General features: G+C 38.6%; 1 protein-coding gene across 1 annotated transcript in view; it reads left to right on the plus strand.

Annotated features, from left to right (window-relative positions):
• The window catches only part of KDM5A (lysine demethylase 5A), a 97,509-nt gene that overhangs the window by 69,059 nt on the left and 7,913 nt on the right, over nt 1–20,537 (plus strand). Inside the window, exons 21-27 of the mRNA XM_047865909.1 lie at nt 54–233; nt 824–985; nt 5,187–5,738; nt 6,581–6,724; nt 13,773–13,932; nt 14,816–15,036; nt 17,573–17,983. Coding sequence (XP_047721865.1) covers nt 54–233; nt 824–985; nt 5,187–5,738; nt 6,581–6,724; nt 13,773–13,932; nt 14,816–15,036; nt 17,573–17,983 — 1,830 coding nt within the window. The remainder of the gene's footprint in view (nt 1–53; nt 234–823; nt 986–5,186; nt 5,739–6,580; nt 6,725–13,772; nt 13,933–14,815; nt 15,037–17,572; nt 17,984–20,537) is intronic.

Here is a 20,537-nt window from a genome sequence, read left to right on the forward strand (position 1 = left end):
CTAGACTCCATAAGAAAGTGCAAGCTGTGTGAGAGTGTACTTTTGTTTTTCAGAGTGGCAGCAACTATGCTTACTTGGAGCAGTTGGAGAGTTTGTCTGCTAAAGGGCGCCCTATCCCTGTGCGTCTGGATGCATTGCCCCAAGTAGAGTCACAAGTAGCAGCTGCACGGGCATGGAGAGAACGGACGGGGCGGACCTTTCTTAAGAAGAATTCTAGCCATACGTTGTTGCAGGTAAAGAATAGTTGGTAATTTAACACCTGTAGGTAGGAGTTTCATTGGTGAGGGTTGTTTTCAGTTTATCTGGTCATGGTTATATAAGTGATTCCTATTAAGTGATATCAAATGTTGACTAGAAATGTGGAGCTTTAGGCAGACTTATTTCCAGTTCATCTTCTGCTGCGTCCAGAATACAGTATCAGCCTGGATCTTATCTCTGTTACTAATAGATTCTGTCATTGAAAGATTTATTTCTCAGAAGTACAAATTTAAATAGTCGTTATCTTTTTTATCTTGAGCATTTGAACATCGTAAAGAGCATAGTTGGAGTAAGATAGTTTCACGTTTGAGGACTGCTCCCTAATTGCTAACCCTGTGTCCTTGGGCAAGTTGTTTCCTTTCTTAGCCTCAGTTTCCCTGGTTTGTAAAATACAGATAATACTACCTACTACGGAGGGTTGTGAGGACTGAATTAGGTAATGTGTATAAAGTATGTAAAAAAGTGTGTAGGACATGATGAATGGTCAGTAAATGATTCCTTTTATTATTTTCAGTTTTAAGATTTTTTAAAAACTGGAGCTCAGTGTTTGGTTTTATTTTTGTAGGTGCTGAGTCCCCGGACTGACATTGGTATATATGGGAGTGGTAAAAACAGAAGGAAAAAAGTAAAAGAACTAATAGAAAAAGAAAAAGAAAAGGATCTGGACCTTGAGCCTCTGAGTGATCTCGAGGAAGGATTGGAGGAAACCAGAGATACAGCAATGGTGGTAAGAAATTATGTAATGCATCTTGAATCTGCTTGCGAATACAAAATTCTGTGAAGATATTAGCAGATTCACTGGTTTTATGTTCTTAACTATTTTTGTTTTGTAAACATTATTTTTGGCTTTATATATATATATATGTATTTCATTTTTTATATTTGTTTATTTTTTATTTTTTAAGTTTTTATTTATTTTTTTAATTTACTTTCAAATTAGTAGTTAGCATATAGTGCAACAGTGATTTCAAGAGTAGATTCCTTAATTCCCCTTACCCATTTAGCCCATCTCCCCTCCCACCATTCCTCCAGTAACCCTCTGTTTGTTCTCCATATTTAAGAGTCTCTTACGTTTTTGTGCCCCCCACCCCCCGTTTTTATATTATTTTTGCTTCCCTTCCCTTATGTTCATCTGTTTTGTATCTTTTTTTTTTTTTTTTAATTTTTTTTTTTCAACGTTTATTTATTTTTGGGACAGAGAGAGACAGAGCACGAATGGGGGAGGGGCAGAGAGAGAGGGAGACACAGAATCGGAAACAGGCTCCAGGCTCTGAGCCATCAGCCCAGAGCCTGACGCAGGGCTCGAACTCCCGGACCGCGAGATCGTGACCTGGCTGAAGTTGGACGCTTAACCGACTGCGCCACCCAGGCGCCCCTGTTTTGTATCTTAAAGTCCTCATAATGAGTGAAGTCCTATGATATTTGTCTTTCTCTGACTAATTTCACTTAGCGTGATACCCTCTAGTTCTATCCATGAAGTTGCAAATGGCAAGATTTCATTCTTTTTGATTGCCGAGTAATATTACATTACATACATATATACCACATCTTCTTTATCCATTCATCCATCGATGGACATTTAGGCTCTTTCCATACTTTGGCTATTGTTGATAGTGCTGCTATAAACATTGGGGTGCATGTTCCCCTTTGAAACAGCACACCTGTGTCCCTTGGATAAATACCTAGTAGTGCAATTGCTGGGTTGTAGGGTAGTTCTATTTTTAATTTTTGAGGAACCTCCATACTGTTTCTCAGAGTGGCTGCACAGTTTGCCTTCCCACCAGCAGCACAAAAGAGAGCCTCTCTCTGCATCCTCACCAACATGTTGCCTGAGTTGTTAATTTTAGCCATTCTGACAGGTGTGAGCTGTTATCTCATTGTGGTTTTGATTTGTATTTCCCTGATGATGAGTGATGTTGAGCATTTTTTCATGTGTCGGATGGCCATTTGTATGTCTTTGGAGAAGTGGAGAAGTGTCTATTCATGTCTTTTGCCCATTTCTTCATTGGACTATTTGCTCTTTGGGTGTTGAGTTTGATAAGTTCTTCATAGATTTTGGCTACTAAGCCTTTATCTGATGTGTCATTTGCAAATATCTTCTATCCCCTTGGTTGCCTTTTAGTTTTGCTGATTGTTTCCTTCGCTGTGCAGAAGCTCTTTTTTATTTTTATTTTTTTATTAAAAAAATTGTTTTTAATGTTTATTTATTTTTGAGAGAGAGAGAGAGAGATACATACAGAGCATGAGCAGGGGACGGGTCAGAGACAGAGAGAGACACAGAATCTGAAGCAGGCTCCAGGCTCCAAGCCATCATCATAGAGCCCGACACGGGGCTCGAACCCACAAACTGCAAGATCATGACCTGAGCCGAAGTCAGACGCTTAACCAACTGAGCCACCCAGGCACCCCAGAAGCTTTTTATTTTGATGAGGTCCCAATAGTTCATTTTTACCTTTTTTCCCCTTGTCTCCAGAGACGTATTGAGTAAGAAGTTGCTTTGGCCAAGGTCAAAGAGGTTTTCGTCTGCTTTCTCCTCTAGGATTTTGATGGCTTTCTGTCTTGCATTTAGGTCTTTCATCCATTTTGAGTTTATTTTTGTGTATGGTATAAGAAAGTGGTCCAGGTTCGTTTTTCTGCATGTCGCTGTCCAGTTTTCCCAGCACCACTTGCTGAAGAGACTGTCTTTACTCCATTGAATATTCTTTCCTGCTTTGTCAAAGATTAGTTGGCCATACGTTTGTAGGTCCATTTGTGGGTTCTGTGTTCTGTTCCGTTGATCTGAGTGTCTGTTCTTGTGCCAGTACCATACTGTCTTGATGATTACAGGTTTGTAATATAGCTTGCATTCTGGGATCATTTTTTGTATTTGTAATCAAAGTTTATCATTTTGCTCCCTACCTAAAATTGTCTTTTCCATATCTCTGTTCGTTATTATTGTTTTAATAGTTGTCTAACATTCCTTCAAATTGTCCATGATTTGCTGAACAGTTCTCTGATACATCAAATATTTTGATTGTTCTAAGTATTTACTATTATGGATAATATAAAGTGAACTTCTTTGTAAAGCCTTTTCCTTTTTTCAGATTATTTTCCTATACTTGACTCTTAGGAATAGGATTACTGGGTTAGAGTTTAATAGCATTTAGTACTGTGCTTTTAAAAGGAATTGTATCTATTTAATTTTTTTAAGTTCATTTATTTTGAGAGAGAGAGAGAGCACATGCACAAACGGGAGAGGGTCAGAGAGAAGGAGAGACAGAATCCCAAGCAGGCTCTGCAACATCAGTGCAGAGCCCAATGTGGGGCTTGAACCCACAAACAGTGAGATCATGACTTGAGCGGAGATTAAGCATCAGACGCTTAACAGACTGTGCCACCCAGGTGTCCCTTTATCCATTTAATGATTCCAGCTACTATTTAAAATATCTCCCTTCTCTTTGTAGCATTCATAGTATAGTGAGCGCTGAAAATATTTGTAGCTAATTAGAATGATGGGTGTTTTTGTTTTTGTTTTTTGAGAGGGGGGTACAAGTAAGGGAAGAGCAGAGAGAGAAGGAGAGAGAGAGAATCCCACAAGGGGTCGAAAGAAAGAGAGAGGAAGAGGGAGAGAGAAGTGGGGCTCACTCAAAGTGGGGCTTGTGCTCACCCGAAGTAGGGCTTGAGCTTACCTGAAGCAGGGCTCAAACTCAAGAACTGTGAGATCATGACCTGCGCCAAAGTCATATGCTTAACCTACTGAGCCACCCAGACACCCCAAGAATGATAGATATTTTTGGAGAGGAGGAGGAAAGTGTGAAGATGACTAGGAGCCTGAGGTTGTAAAGAGAAATAAAAAATGAGTTTGGGCAATATGTAACAGCAGGGAATTACATACATTAAGTCACTTGATATGGCTGTTTCTGCCTACAAATGATCTTGGTTTGAGGCCAGTGGAAATGATTTATTAGCAAATCTGCCTAACAAGTCCATCCTGCCAGATTGATAGGACTGGAAATTATTTCAGAATTGTTTCGGGGCGCCTGGGTGGCTCAGTCGGTTAAGGGTCAGACTTCAGCTCAGGTCACGATCTTGCGGTCCTCGAGTTCGAGCCCCGCGTCAGGCTCTGGGCTGATGGCTCAGAGCCTGGAGCCTGCTTCCGATTCTGTGTCTCCCTCTCTCTCTGCCCCTCCCCTGTTCATGCTGTGTCTCTCTCTGTCTCAAAAATAAATAAACGTTAAAATAAATAAATAAATAAATAAAGAATTTTTTCAAAACTACCATAGTTTAAAAAAGAAAATGTACTGACAGTGTTCATGATAATTAAATTTTGTTTGCTTTTACTTACTTTTTAAAAGTGAGTTACATAAAATCTTGTTATAATTGGTCATCACGCTTTGTTATTCTACTTCTACATGAGTTGGAGAAGCTGTTTAGAAAGAAAGAAAAGTTGATTTGTATAGAAATCCCCCAGGGAAGGAATATTTATTGACTACTTACCTTGGGCAAGATACCAAATTAGGCACTTTCATGTATTATCTTACTTAATCCTCAAAACAACAAAATGAGATTGGTTGGTATTCTCATTTTTCAGAAAACTGAGATTCATAAAAGTTGTGCCCAGATCATTAGTCTAGATGTCCAAGAGCCAGGCTTCATGCCCACGTTGCCTGACTCCAGGGCATATTATCTTTCCTATTGCACCCTATAGAAAAATTCAAAGTACTCTACTGATATACACTGTCAAATATGGTAGCAATCTGCTCATTTCACAAATGAAGAATGTACCCAAATTATGGGAAATGATTGACAACTGATTTTTTTTTTTTTAAAAGGACAGTGGTTTGTTACAATGAGGGCACAATGTGGAGATGATCCCTCAGCTTTGAGGATTTGTCATTTTTGGAGTATTTTGCCATGACTCTTTTTAATTAAATGTTCGTTGTATACAGGTGGCGGTTTTCAAAGAACGGGAGCAAAAAGAGATCGAAGCCATGCATTCCCTCAGAGCAGCCAACCTAGCCAAGATGACAATGGTGGACCGCATAGAAGAAGTAAAATTTTGTATTTGTCGCAAGACAGCCAGTGGGTTTATGCTACAGTGTGAGCTCTGCAAAGACTGGTTCCATAACAGCTGTGTTCCCCTTCCTAAATCAGGTTCCCAAAAAAAAGGATCTAGCTGGCAGGCTAAAGAAGTAAAATTCCTTTGCCCTCTTTGTATGCGGTCTCGAAGGCCAAGGCTAGAGACTATTCTATCACTCCTGGTATCCCTTCAGAAGTTACCTGTACGTTTGCCAGAAGGAGAGGCCCTGCAGTGTTTGACAGAACGTGCTATGAGTTGGCAAGATAGAGCACGGCAGGCTCTAGCCACGGATGAACTGTCCTCTGCCCTAGCCAAACTGTCCGTGTTGAGCCAGCGTATGGTGGAACAGGCAGCTCGAGAAAAAACTGAAAAGATCATCAGTGCAGAACTCCAGAAAGCAGCTGCCAATCCAGACTTACAGGCAAGTTTAGGATTTACTTTCTTTTTTTATTTCATGGGATTATATTTGTCACTGTATAAATAGTAAATCAAATATATGTTACTGGCTGATGAGGAAAATAACAGTAAGTTGCCAGTAGCCATGTTATCAATAACACCTTTCTATATATAACTGTAGAATTTTCTTCAGATATATATCTAGGTAATTTTAGTGAACTAGTACCTGGAAATATCATTGAGATGGACCTTGGCATCATAACCAAATAATTTAATCTGTACTAACTGTTGAACTTTATTGACCACTTAGCAAGTTCATTACATTTTGTTGATATTTTTTAATTTTTTATTTAATTTTTAATTTATTATTTTTTAAATGTTTATTTTTGAGAGAGAGAGAGAGAGAGAGAGAGAGAGAGAGAGAGAGACAGAGGTGAGCCAGGGGAGGGGCAGGGAGAGAGACATAGAATCTGAAGCAGGTTCTAGGCTCTGAGCTGTCACTATGGAACCTGGTGCAGGGCTTCAATTCAGAAATCATGAGATCATGATCTGAGCTGAAGTCGGATTCTTAACCAACTGGCCTACCCAGGCGCCCCATTAACGTTTATTTATTTATTTTGAGAGAGAGAGTGAGCAAGCAGGGGATGGGTAGAGAGGAGATAGAGAATCCTAAGCAGATTTTGCCCTGTCAGCCCGGAGCCTGATGCAGGGCTCAGTCCCACAAACTGTGAGATCATGACCTGAGGCTGGAACTAAGAGACACTTAACCAACTAAATCACCCAGGAGCCCTACATTTTGGTGCATATTAATTACCAATGTTTATTTAGTATGTTGCTCTGTTCATCTTAGAATTTTTTGTTGTTTAGGGACACCTACCTAGTTTCCAGCAGTCTGCTTTTAACCGGGTGGTGAGCAGTGTATCTTCTTCTCCTCGACAAACAATGGACTATGATGATGAAGAAACAGATTCTGATGAAGACATTCGGGAGACCTATGGCTATGACATGAAGGTAACTAATGGACAGGCTCTCTGAGTGCATACCCGATCACTGGGCTTGTTAAAAAAAGTTGTTGAACACTGATGTTTCCACTGAAAGTGGAAGAGAAAGTAGTCATCTATTTATACTGGATTTATGGTGTTACCATTTTTTCAAAGCCCTCAAAAATATAGGTTGATGAAATAATTTTCTTTCTCTTTTTCTTTCTTTCCCTTTCTCTTTCTTCTTTCTATTTTTGGAAACAGTTTTTTTTTTTTTAAGGATGGAATTTTTGAAAGATCTGTATTTTCCTCACCTTATAACTCCTTATGGCTTAGAAGGACTAGAAACATTATACATATAGATTACTAAAAGCTTTTATGGTTTATTTCAGTATTTCGTTCCTTTTGGGTTGTTAAAGTCTGTGTAGTTATGTTTTAAGAATCCCATTCTAACTGTGCTTTGAGTCTTTTTGCTCTGATCTCTCATCTGGTGATGCTAGATAAAATGTCCTATTTTTTTTTTTTAATTTTTTTTGACATTTATTTATTTATCTTTTTTAAATATTTAAAAAAAAATTTTTTTTTAACGTTTATTTATTTTTGAGACAGAGAGACAGAGCATGAACGGGGGAGGGTCAGAAAGAGAGAGGGAGACACAGAATCTGAAACAGGCTCCAGGCTCTGAGCCGTCAGCACAGAGCCTGACGCGGGGCTTGAACTCATGAACCGTGAGATCATGACCTGAGCCGAAGTCAGACGCTTAACCGACTGAGCCACCCAGGCGCCCCTGACGTTTATTTATTTTTGAGACAGAGACAGAGCATGAACAGGGGAGGAGCAGAGAGAGAGGGAGACACAGAATCTGAAACAGGCTCCAGGCTCTGAGCTGTCAGGACAGATCCTGACACGGGGCTCGAACTCACAGACCGTGAGATCATGACCTGAGCCGAAGTCAGATGCTTAACCGACCAAGCCACCCAGGCGCCCCAAAATGTCCTATTTAAAGATGAGTTATACTTGGGCCCATGGTTCAGATTTGCAGAGTCACAGCTGCAGCTAGAATAAATTATTTGCCCTCAGTGTGATTATTTTGATAATGACACCACACTGGTTTTGGCAAGTTTGTTTTGTGTTGGATTTTTACTATTTTGTGTCAGGCCCAAATCCTTTGTCTTTTACCAAGTAATAACATCATGATCTAGGCAGAAACTCTGCCAGGTTACAGTTAACCCATTGATCTTTTTATATTAGCCTTGTTGAACTGTTTAGAATTTATGTCTGTAACCAGGGAGTTCATACTCTGATGTGTGAAAAGGCGAGGGTGCCTTTTTTCCCCCCCTACGCCATAGCTGTCTTTTGTTTGTCCTTTCAGTGTGTAAATCAGGTAGGTCACTTCATTCTTAGAGCATTAATATCATCAACTTTAAAGTCATAGGATAGGGGCACCTAGGTGGCTCAGTCGGTTAAGCATCAGACTTCAGCTCTGATCTCACAGCTTGTGAGTTCAAGCCCTGTGGCGGGCTCTGTGCTGACAGCTCGGAGCCTGGATCCTGCTTTGGGTTCTGTGTCTCCCACTCTTTGACCCTCCTCTGCTCATGCTCTGTTTCTCTCTGTCTCTCTCTCTCTCAAAAATAAATAAAAACATTAAAAGAAAATTTAAAAAAAATCATAGGATATAAAATTAAAACTATCCATCATAGATGCTTATAAATGATCTGTTGGAAAATATTTTTCTCAAGATAAAAATGCATCTTGGGGACGTTTTAATGAGAGAATTTTTAGTTTTAGGAATTAAAGACTTGAGCAAAGTTGAAACTTGAATTAGCTTGTTAAGGTTCTGAGCACCTCGTTTCTCTGAAGTTAATGACATTCTTTGCTTATGAAGTTGTATAGGTTGACTAGGAGCAGATGAAAGGGAATGTGGCCCATGCCACAAAGAAGTTAGTACTAGAATTGCCAGTTTACCATAGCTTGGAGGCCTTTGATAACTGGGTTGTTATCTTTCTAGCACATTAAGTATCAACCAGTGCTCTAGAATTGCTGAATGGGGTAGACTTTGTTTGGAAGCAGATTGGTAACCTATGAAAACAAAACATCAAAAGTACTAGATGATTTTAAGGCTAGGGATCAAACCTGTGGTTTGATATGGTTGTACAGACTAGTCTTTTTTGCAAAATTTCTACAGTGGTGTTAGCTTATGGGCTCTTCTTTGGTAGGGAAGACTTACAATATGAATCATGAATTTATAGTGTTGGCGATACATTTGACAATGTAGAAAAATAGAAGAATGGTAGGTGGCAAGATTTGGGGTAATTTTCAAGGTCACATTCACCTTGATGTAGGTATCTCTGCATTAAAAAAAAATTAAACTCTTGAGTATTTTCTCATGGAAGAAACACTTCCTGTGTAATTAAATTTTTATTTGCCAATTTATTTACAATTAGCTTGGTGATTTGTGACTATGAATTCATCTTTAAAATAATTTAAATTTAGTATCTTTGCTTGAGGGAGAGCCTCTTAATAGTTGAGGAAGAAGAGTAGGTAATTACATAGAAAACTAAAATTGGGGCGCCTGGGTGGCTCAGTCGGTTAAGCGTCCGACTTCAGCTCAGGTCACGATCTCGCAGTCCGGGAGTTCGAGCCCCGCGTCAGGCTCTGGGCTGATGGCTCAGAGCCTGGAGCCTGCTTCCGATTCTGTGTCTCCCTCTCTCTCTGCCCCTCCCCCGTTCATGCTCTATCTCTCTCTGTCCCAAAAATAAATAAACGTTAAAAAAAAAAATTAAAAAAAAAAAAAGAAAACTAAAATCAGTCATTTGATCTTAGTTATCATAGCATCTAATTTGTGCTTTGCATTATTGGATTACTTCATTTGCATGTAATATCCTGTAATCACCACTGAATCACTGAGTAGCAATTTAAGAAAATCATTACTTAGGAAAATATATATTTAATGAAGCAAAATTTGTCATGGATCTTTTGTGTTTGTGTCTGGCATAACCTTTGCATATTCACGTGATTAATTCCTTTTTTTTTTTCCCCTTAAGTTTATTTACTTTAAGAGAGAGTACGCAAGCATGGGAGGTTGTAGAGAGAATCCCAAGCAGGCTCAGTGCTATCAGCACAGAACCCGACATGGGCTCGATCTCATGACTGTGAGATCATGACCTGAGGCGAAATCAAGAGTTGGATGCTTAACTGACTGAGCCACCCAAGTGCCCCTCTTTTCTAACTCTCCCCTTTTTTTTTAAATAATTTTTTTAATGTTTATTTATTTTTGAGACAGAGATAGCACATGAACAGGGGAGAGGCAGAGAGAGAGGGAGACACAGAATCTGAAACAGGCTCCAGGCTTTGAGCTGTCAGCACAGAGCCTGATGTGGAGCTCGAACCCACAAACCATGAGATCATGACCTGAGCTGAAGTGGGGCGCCTAACCGACTGAGCCACCCAGGCGCCCCACCTTTTTTTTTTTTAACGTTTATCTATTTATTTTTGAGAAAGAGAGAGAGACCGTGAGTGGGGAAGGGGCAGAGAGAGAGGGAACACAATCCAAAGCAGGCTCCAGGCTCTGAGCTGTCAGCACAGAGTGCAATGTAGGGCTCGAACTCATAAACCGCGAGATTGTAACCTGAGCTGAAGTTGGATGCTTAACCGACTGAGCCACGCAGGTGCTCCTTTTTAATCCTTGGATGGCTTGAGCTTTGGTGGAAAGACTCAATTTTTTTGTATTTAAAATATGTCTCTTGTAGATAGCATATATATAGAGGGTCCTTTCTGGACTGTAATTCTACATATATATGCATTCATAAAATACAGAGTTAAGTCTTGTTTTTTGTGTTTTGTTTTTAAAGTATATTACAATCTCTGTCTTTTCATTGGTAGTGTTTAGTCTATTTTTTTTTTTTAGTCCATTTTTTATTTAACATAGTTGTTGACATGATTGTGTTTAAGTTGATCATCTTGCTGATTTTTTATTAATCTCTTGTTTTTGTTCCTGTGTTCCACTTTTCATGCCGCCTTTGGGTTAATTAAAAAAAAATTTAATGTTTCATTTCATTTCCATTATTGACTTCTTGCCTTACACCTCTTTTTGTTTGTTTTCAGTGATTGTTCGAGGGCTAACAATGTGTCTTTATCTTACCTAAGTCAGTATTGTACATATTCACATTTCATGCATCACCTTGGGGAAGTAATTTTTTTAAAAACCTCTTTTTAGCTATAATTATTTTCCATCATTGTTTTCCTTTTTTTTTTTTAAATTAAAAACATTGCTTTAGTGTTTAGTTTTTGAGAGAGACACACACACAGATAGACCATGAGCAGGGAAGGGGCAGAGAGAGAGGGAGACACAGAATCAGAAGCAGGCTCCAGGCTCCAAGCCGTCAGCACAGAGCCTGATGTGGGCTCAAACTCATGAACCGCAATATCATGACCTGAGCCGAAGTCAGATGCCTAACTGACTGAGCCACCCAGGTGCCCCTCCATCATTATTTTCTGATCACTGTCCTTTCCATTTTGAAATCTTAACAGAAAGTTCCGTGTATGAGTTATAATGAAATGAGTAGAATCAAAGTCAGGAAAGACAATTCTAGTCAGTGAGAAGAAGCATCTGGGAACTAAAGCAGGGGTGCACTAAAGTATTCTTTCATCTGATGGTTTTTAGAAATTAAATTTTTGAATAGGGAAGATGACTAAACTATTCCTAAATTCTCAGTGAGTGACATTGTCTTTTAGAATTCTCTTATAAAACCTTTTAAGTGTCCTATTTAATTAAGGATAGTCTCATGATCTTCCTCTTGTCCACTGTACAAAGAGAATCAGGCAGGTGTTGTGCTAGTCTTTAAGCTGTGGTCTCTCATCTCCTTTTTGTTTTTAAATTTATTTATTTATTTTGAGAGAGAGAAGGAGGGGCCGAGAGAGAGGAAGAGAGAGAATCCCAAGCAGGGTCTGCACTGTCAGCACAGAGCCCAGTGTGGAGCTCGAACCCACGAACCTATGAGATCATGACCTGAGTTGAAATCAAGAGTCGGATGCTTAACAGACTGAGCCCCCCAGGCACCCCTGTGGTCTTTCATCTCCTAACTCACTCTTCTGTACTCTGCTTTGTGATGCTGGGGATGGAACTCTACACTAGGGGTTGCTAAACTTTTTCTGTAATGTGTATATATTAACACACATTAATATACAACTAGATAAATAACACACATAAAGCTTAGTAAATACTTTAGGCTTTGTAAGCCACATGTGGTCTTTATTGCATATTCTTTTTTTCCCCCCACAACTCTTTAAAAATATAGACTATTCTTAGTTCTTACTCCATACAAAAAGTGAGCTGCCAACTGGGTTGCAATATGCCAACCAACTCCTGCTCTACACATTTGTTTTTTGCCTACTGCCTTCCTTCTGCCAATAAGAGGACATTAGAGAATATTAAAAGGCCTGGACAGTAAGAAGGGACATGATCTTTCCCCTGTTTTAGCCTCCATTTGTGTCATCTGAATTGCATGCTTTTTTTCCCCTTCTTTTTTTACTCTGGCATCAGGAACTGGTTCCAATTTGTGGTTGTTTTTTTTCACATCCCTGAAACCAACCACATCATGTTCCATTAGAGATAGCAGAACTAACTGGCCAGCACTTCCTTCTCAGAGGTATGGGTCCCAACTCCACAGGGCTCCTTCTCTGAGCTTTGTTACCTCAAGCTCTAGGGTTGGCAACTCTCTCTTGGTGTTAGCTTGGTGTTTCCATTTTGCCTTTTCAGCCTTTAATATACATCTAACCAGTTCATTTTATTAAATTATCCTTGCTGAAATACCTGTGATTTCTGTCTTCCTGATTGTTCATTAAAGCTGTACATGTGAGCTTCTGGAAACAAACTACAGGGGAATCTGAGAACCAACTAGAGCTGTCAGAAGTATATAATTTGAATGTTGTCAGTGAGGCTTTTTGTTGTAAGAGCAATTGATAAGCTTCTAGGTTTGAAAACCTTTAGAGAGGATTAAATGTTTTTTTAAGTTTATTTATTTATTTTGAGAGAGAGAGAGAGAGAGAGAGAACATGAGTGATCACCAGCAGGGGAGGGGCAGAGAGAGAGAGAGCAAGAGAGAGAATCCCAAGCAGGCTCCATGCTATAAGTCAATGCGAGGCTCGATCCCACAAACCATGAGATCATGGCCTGAGCCAAAATCAAGTTGGACCCCTGACTGAGCCACCCAGGTGCCTCCTGGATTAAATGATTTGTGTCCTTTTTTTTTTTTTTTAATTTTTTTTTTCAACGTTTTTATTTATTTTGGGGACAGAGAGAGACAGAGCATGAACGTGGGAGGGGCAGAGAGAGAGGGAGACACAGAATCGGAAACAGGCTCCAGGCTCTGAGCCATTAGCCCAGAGCCTGACGCGGGGCTCGAACTCCCGGACTGCGAGATCGTGACCTGGCTGAAGTCGGACGCTTAACCAACTGCGCCACCCAGGCGCCCCAAATGATTTGTGTCCTTAAGACACCATGTCTAAACCTTTCTTCCCCTCCTAAGTCCATTTTAAGTATCAAGATTGTCTAACTTGGTATAGGAGTTTTTATGAGTTGTAGACTGTAGAAAGTAGATTATTTAATAGTACCTTTTTTTTTTTTTTTTTTTTTTTTTTTTTAATGTTTGAGAGAGAGACATGGAGCACGAGCAGGGGAGGGGCAGAGAGAGAGGGAGAAACAGAATTCGAAGCAGGCTCCAGGCTCTGAGCTGTCAGCACAGGGCCCAACGTGGGATTGAACCCATGAACTGTGAGATCATGACCTGAGCCGAAGTTGGATACTTACCTGATTGAGCCACCCAGGCTCCCCTAATAGTAATTTTCTTGAGGTTTATTGTCTCTGTGGATTATTTTTGAGCTTTACTCATTCCCTTTTGGCTTGAAACTGTAATCATTACTGTTTTTCCTCCCAGTGGGCATTTTCTGTCCTATTTAATACTATGTATCTAATTTTACAATTGTATTTTTAGTATATTACAAAGGCTGCATTTAGATCTTTGTCACAGGGTAAGTTAAGTGGTTCTAATTCTGAATACCCCTCTTTGTTTCTTCCTCAGGACACAGCCAGTGTGAAGTCCTCCAGTAGTCTAGAACCCAATCTTTTTTGTGATGAAGAAATTCCCATTAAGTCTGAAGAGGTGGTCACTCACATGTGGACAGCACCTTCATTCTGTGCAGAACATGCTTATTCTTCTGCTTCTAAGAGTTGTTCTCAAGGTATTACCTTTAAAGCAATGTGGAGAAGATAGGCCTGAAACCAGTGAGAAAAAAAATTGTATTAATCAAGACTGTGAATCTCTCTTAAATGTATATCCTAGCCATGAAATGCTAGTAAAACCTGAAAATGCAATTTTGGTTAGGAAAAGCTACACCCTGTTTGCATTTTATGTTACTAGGTGGTAACCTGAAAAAACTTGCTCTGAATTATTGAGTCCTAATAAGAAGAACTTTAGAGGCTCTCTAGTTCCATCTTTCATTAATATAAAATCTCTAATAGGCCTCTATTTGTTCATTACCAGTTGTTGAGGAACTTGTTGCTTTTTAAGAGTATTCATTCTTGTTTTGGAAAGCTTTGTTAGAAAGTTCTTCCTTTCTTTGGTAGATAATTGCTCTTGTATGTCCACTTTCCTTTCCCCCATTGAAAATATATCATTAGGTCACACGTCTGGGAAGTAAAGGGTGTTTCTTCGTTTAGGATTTTATGGAACAGCATATTATCGTTGGTTTATTAGGAGGATAGCACCTTATTTATATAGGGCAGCTCATGTGCTTACTAATCTTTTGGTCCCCTCTAAAACAGAGAGAATGGATTAAGAGATTCTTTCACATTCCCTTTCCACTTCAGTCACAGAGTAAAGAATCAGTAAGGATCCAGATTTTTATTCTTAGCTAATTTTTGAGAGTGGGCATTAGAATTCGAGATCTTTTTTTGTTTTGTATTTTTTGAAAATTTTATTCTAACTTTAATATTGATGCAGTGAATTCAGATGTCTAAAGTATTAGAGGAGGAGGAACCATTCCCCTAAATATTTACTTTGGAAACATTACAGTTTGTTGATAGTTTTCATTTTTTTGTTTTGTCTTTTGTTTTATTGGAAAGGTTCTAGTACCCCCAGGAAACAACCTCGGAAGAGCCCTTTGGTGCCCCGGAGTTTGGAACCTCCAGTGTTGGAGTTGTCACCTGGCGCTAAAGCCCAGCTGGAAGAACTTATGATGGTTGGGGATCTCCTAGAAGTATCTCTGGATGAGACTCAACACATTTGGCGGATTTTGCAGGCCACACACCCACCCTCTGAAGACAGATTCCTGCATATCATGGAGGCAAGAATTTAAAGCTTAAGCCATGGCTTTAACATTTTTAGAATGCCTTGGTTCTTTGGAGGTACCACAAATGCCAGGATGGGGATGGCTGAGTGGGTAGTACTGTGGCTATCCTACTTTTTTTCCATTAAGCCAAAAGTAGTTCTGCTTTTTGGTTTTCTTTATTAAGATTTTATATGATATCTGGGGGGGAAAAAGTAAATACCATTTCTGCTAAAAAGAAAAGAGGGCACTGAAAACTACCAGTTCTTCTAAGGAAGGAACAACTTCCTTATCCCAGACTCCCACTGTTGAAAGGCCCAAAAGAGAAGGCAGAAGAAAATATAGTGGTTGAAAAAAGAAGCACGGGAAGGGTTAAATAGGGGAGGAGGGGAGAATAAAAGGGAAAGGTTAAATAGAAGCAGACTGGGGTAGGCAAGAGAGTCCATGTTCATATATTAATACCTCATAGCAGGTTGCAGTTTATATGATGTTTTTCTATCTGTGATCTCATTTGATCCTCACCATAATCCTGAAGGGGAGAGGAAAGGATAGATGGGCAAGTATTGAGCCCATTCTACACGTGAAGAAATTAAGGGTCAGAGAGGTAGAAACTTGCTTAGATCACACATTTAGTAAAAACAAAGAGACCTGGATTCCAGCTCTGGCACTGGACTTCTAATGTTCTTTTCATTATTCTTTTCCATTACTTATTTCCATGTAATGGAATGGTACGATGTCACTGACAATTGATACAGATATACATGGCATATGATAGTTTTTGGTTTGGAATTCAGATCAAAGGTAGTCTCATTTAGATAGTGTTTTCCAAAATACAAAGGGTTTACTTCTCATCCATTATCTCATCTGATCCTCTTTATTTTACACATAAGGAAACACAAAGTATTGAGAGGGTAAATTTATAGTGCAAGATGTGATAGACTTCAGACATTTATAATGCAGTGTTATGCATTCTGCGTTTTCTTAGGTTCCTGTCAAAGATTTTCCAGTTTCAGATATGTCACAAAATGAGTTCTCAAGTGGTGTTTCTTAAGTAACTATCAAGCTTAATGTTTTTCAGTATTTCTTTCTTTACCTCCTCCTTGTACTTCCTGTTGCTAGACATACTTTTACTGTTAAAATTTTTAATGTTTATTACATTGGCATATAATAGAAATCAGAAAAATATTAGAAAATTGAAAAAAAAAATAAGAGTTTTTTGTTCTAGCCCTTGCTAAAGTTACTACGTATCTTTTGTAATGAGATCATGGATATAGTTTTATGTTTTGCCAACCATTTTGATAACTTCTTGGCCTTCAGGAATTTATTAATTGTGAGTTAGTAAAGAACTGTAGTAGTAGTAAATGAAGACCAAAAAACTTGTTACATAATTCAGTGTACATTTAGTGCTTTTAGCTTTATGTGTATGTTTTATCTCAGTTAAACAGAGGTGCTACACACTATACTAATATATGCTAACAACGATCTTTTTTCCCTAGTAATCTAAAGTCAGATGTTTTATATAGGCTTGCCATTATTTTCATTGAATATTAACATTTGATTTCTCGTTTTTTAATGTTTATTTTTGAGAGAGAGTATGTGCATGTGTTTGTGCAAGTGGGGGAGGGGCAGAGAGAGAGGCGGGTGAACAGAGTATCTGAAGTGGGCTCTGCGCTGACAGCAGACAGCCTGATGTGGGGCTCAAACTCATGAACCCATAAAATCATGACCTGAGCTGAAGTTGGAAGCTTAACCGACTGAGCCACCCAGGTGCTTTCTTTCTTTCTTTCTTTCTTTCTTTTTTTTCTTTTTCTTTTTTAACATTTATTTATTTTTGAGAGAGAGACAGAGCGTGAAAGGGGGAGGGGCAGAGGGAGACACAATCCGAAGCAGGTTCCAGGCTTTGAGCTGTCAGCACAGAGCCTGACGCGGGGCTCGAACTCACAAACTGTGGATCATGACCTGAGCTGAAGTCAGACGCTTAACTGACTGAGCCACCCAGGTGCCCCTATATTTGCTTTCTTAAAATGTCTTTTAAATATCTTTAGAACATTTATTATATATAGTGTACACAACATAAAATTTACCATTTTAATCCTTCTAAGTATACAGTTCAGTTGTGTTAATTGCATTTACAGTGTTCTGCAACTGTTGCCACTGTCAATTTCCATAATCATCCCAAACAGAACTTCTGTACACATTAAACAATAAATACCATTTCCCTCTCTCCTCAGCTCCCGGTAACCTCTGTTCTACTTTCTGTTTCTGTTGTTTTTGTTTTTGTTAAGGTTGTCTACTCAAGATACTTCATATAAGAGAATAAAACTTTATAAATGTCTTGCTTTAGAGGTACCTGGGTGGCTCAGTCAGTTAAGTGGCCTACTCTTGATCTCAGCTGATGTCTTGATCTTGGGGTTGTGATTTCAAGCTCCACGTTGGGCTTTGTGCCAGAAGTGGAGCCTACTTAAAATGAATGAAAAAATAGTAAGAAAGATTATTATTTAAAATAAAATAAATGTCTTGCTTTAAAATTGTTTCTAATTTTATATTGATGAAGGATGACAGCATGGAAGAGAAGCCATTAAAAATAAAAGGAAAAGACTCTTCAGAGAAGAAACGGAAACGGAAGCTAGAAAAAGTAGAACAGCTTTTTGGAGAAGGAAAACAGAAATCCAAGGAGTTAAAGAAAATGGATAAACCTAAAAAGAAGAAATTAAAACTAAGTGCAGAAAAATCAAAGGAGCTGAATAAACTGGCCAAGAAACTGGCAAAAGAAGAAGAGAGAAAGAAGAAGAAGGAGAAGGCTGCTGCAGCCAAAGTTGACCTTGTGAAAGAGACTACTGAGAAGAAGAGAGAGAAAAAAGTGCTGGACATCCCCTCAAAGTACGACTGGTCAGGAGCGGAAGAGTCTGATGACGAAAATGCTGTGTGTGCAGCACAGAACTGCCAGAGGCCCTGCAAAGACAAGGTGAGCTCTTAACTATACGGTCACGTGGGAGAGAGGACAAGGAGCAGCAGTCTCCAGACAGAAGTTTGATGAAATGAGAATCTGGTTTTGATTCTAGAATTTGGGCTTCCAACTTAATATGTTTTCTACAGTTTCTATAAACTGTTGTGAATTATGAGGCTATTAGGTCAGTGTGCTTAATAGAAGAGATATTGTGCTTTAAAAAGCAGGTACTTAGTGAACATAAAGAGACGAGAGCAGAGAGAAGCTATGTGATAACCCTGGGTAGCAGTGCATTTCATGTGCAGCTGGCATAGCAGTTTTGGTATAGTCTTTTGCCTTCCCTGTAGGGTGACTCAGAGAACTAAATACCTTGTCGGTTAGTCACAGTGGCCTGAAAACATTCTGGGCCAGTATTTTAAGAGCTCTGGAAAATTGCATTAAGATTTGTTCTAAAGACCTAAACTAAGGGGTTAAATCTTCCCGTTTGGTCTAAGTCTTACCAACACAGGCCTGTGTGCATTCTTCTAAATGGAGTAAGAGTTTTTCAAATACCTTGTGAAGAAATAATTAAGATCTTTAAAGGTATTATTTTAAAAGTTTCAGTATATTAGTTATGTGATGGCCATTCTTTAAGTAATATTGATGTTATGAACTTCTGAGTAAGATGGATGGACTTTATGAAAAATCCCAGTTCATTCAGTGACTGGAGGCATCTGTTATGGTTCCCATCAAGATTATTAGTAAATTCATAGTTTTTATTTGATAATGTTTATTATACCACTTGGTACTTAAAATTGTAATACCTCTTCAATTTGAATATATGGACAGAGAATATAACTGCACCATTATTCCCTTACTTCCCTCCTCAGTCAGATTCTTGTTAGAGCTTGAAGAGGTCACCTTGTCCAGGCTCTTCATTTTACAAATGATGAAACCAGGACTCAGTGAAGATAAATGATGTGACCAAAGTCATAGAGCTAATTAGTGCAAAGCCAAACGTAGAACCATGGTTTCCTGGCTCCCAGACCAGGTTTTCTCCACTAATATCCCCCACCCCACCAATAATTAAGATGTAAGTACAAAAGCACATTCCAAAACTGAATGACACTTATATTTAAATTACACTTATTAAATGTTTTCCACTCATTTTTAGAAAATGAATATATATATGGTAAGACACATATCCCATAGTCTAACCTTCCAAGGACAATATCTACAAATATTTTACTGTGTTTCCTTCTAGTCTTTTTTCCTATATGGCTTATTTTATATTATGTCATAAAACCTGTTCACTTTTGTATCTTTATTATATAAATGTTTCTATTTTATGAACATTTTAAAACATTTTAGTAGTTACATTATATATGTGTGTATATTATTTTTCTTTCATTTTGAATTTCTTCTCATCCGAATTTGTTTATTAAAGAAGCTGATGAAAGGTTAACTTTTTCTTTGGGTACTGAAGAACTATTGGCAGCTCATGTTGGCAGAACCTTCTCCCTTTTTTAAACTAATTTTATGGCAGTTTCAGGACTGGCAGCAAGATGGTGTTTCTTTTTTAAGCTTTCCTATCATCATTCCTACAATGTTTATATCCATCATAAACTTTTTGCTTTCTGTTTTTCCACCTTTCCACCTAATAATCTTTCCCCTCTTCTGCTAAGCATCGTAAATATGGCTCAGGTCATCCATTATCTTCCTGTAGCATATAAATGTTACAAGCAGTTTTTTTATCATCTGCTATAAAATTGTTAAATAATTTAACACATGCCGTGCTTACTCTCAGGGTTATGAGAATTAAGAGGAGATCATTTATATGAAAACACTTGTTAACCAAAATGCAGTATAAATGTTAAGATGTAATGGTTATTTTTAAGTTAGCCCTGAGATTTGCTCCTAATGTTAAAGGTATTTTTTTTTTTTTTAATCTGGAAAGTTGTCTTAATAGAACTGAGGGAGATTTAGCTGCACATTCAGAGAAAATGTCTATTTCAAACTGTTAAAACACATACAAAGGTGAGGAAGATGTGTCTTAACCTGTCATTAGTTTACATAAAAGAAACAGTAAATGTTGTAATTTTTTTTTTTTTTTAATTTTTTTTTTTGAGAGAGGGGTGGGGGCGGGGAGGTACGGCCCGAGAGAGAGGGAGACAGAGGATCCAAAGCAGGCTTTGTGTTGACAGCAGAGAGCCTGATGTAGGGCTCGAACTCATGAACAGGGAGATCATGACCTGAGCCAAAGTTGGACACATAACTGACTGGGTCACCCAGGCACCCCTAAATGTTGCATTTTTATAGTGTGTTTTTTTTAACTTTTTAAATAAATTTTTTAATAAAATTTTTTATATGTTTATTTTTGAGAGAGAGAGAGAGCACGAGCAAGGGAGGGGTAGAGAGAGAGGGAGACACAGAATCTGAAGCAGGCTTCAGGCTCTGAGGCATCAGCACTTGGCCCAATTGCAGGGCTCTAACTCATGAACTGAGCCAAAGTCAGATGCTTAACTGACTGAACCACCCAGGTGTCCCTAATGTGTTTAATTTTAAACAGAAATTATTTCAGATTGTAAACATT

Source organism: Prionailurus viverrinus, chromosome B4 (genome assembly GCF_022837055.1).
Source record: "Prionailurus viverrinus isolate Anna chromosome B4, UM_Priviv_1.0, whole genome shotgun sequence".
Lineage (NCBI taxonomy): Eukaryota > Metazoa > Chordata > Mammalia > Carnivora > Felidae > Prionailurus > Prionailurus viverrinus.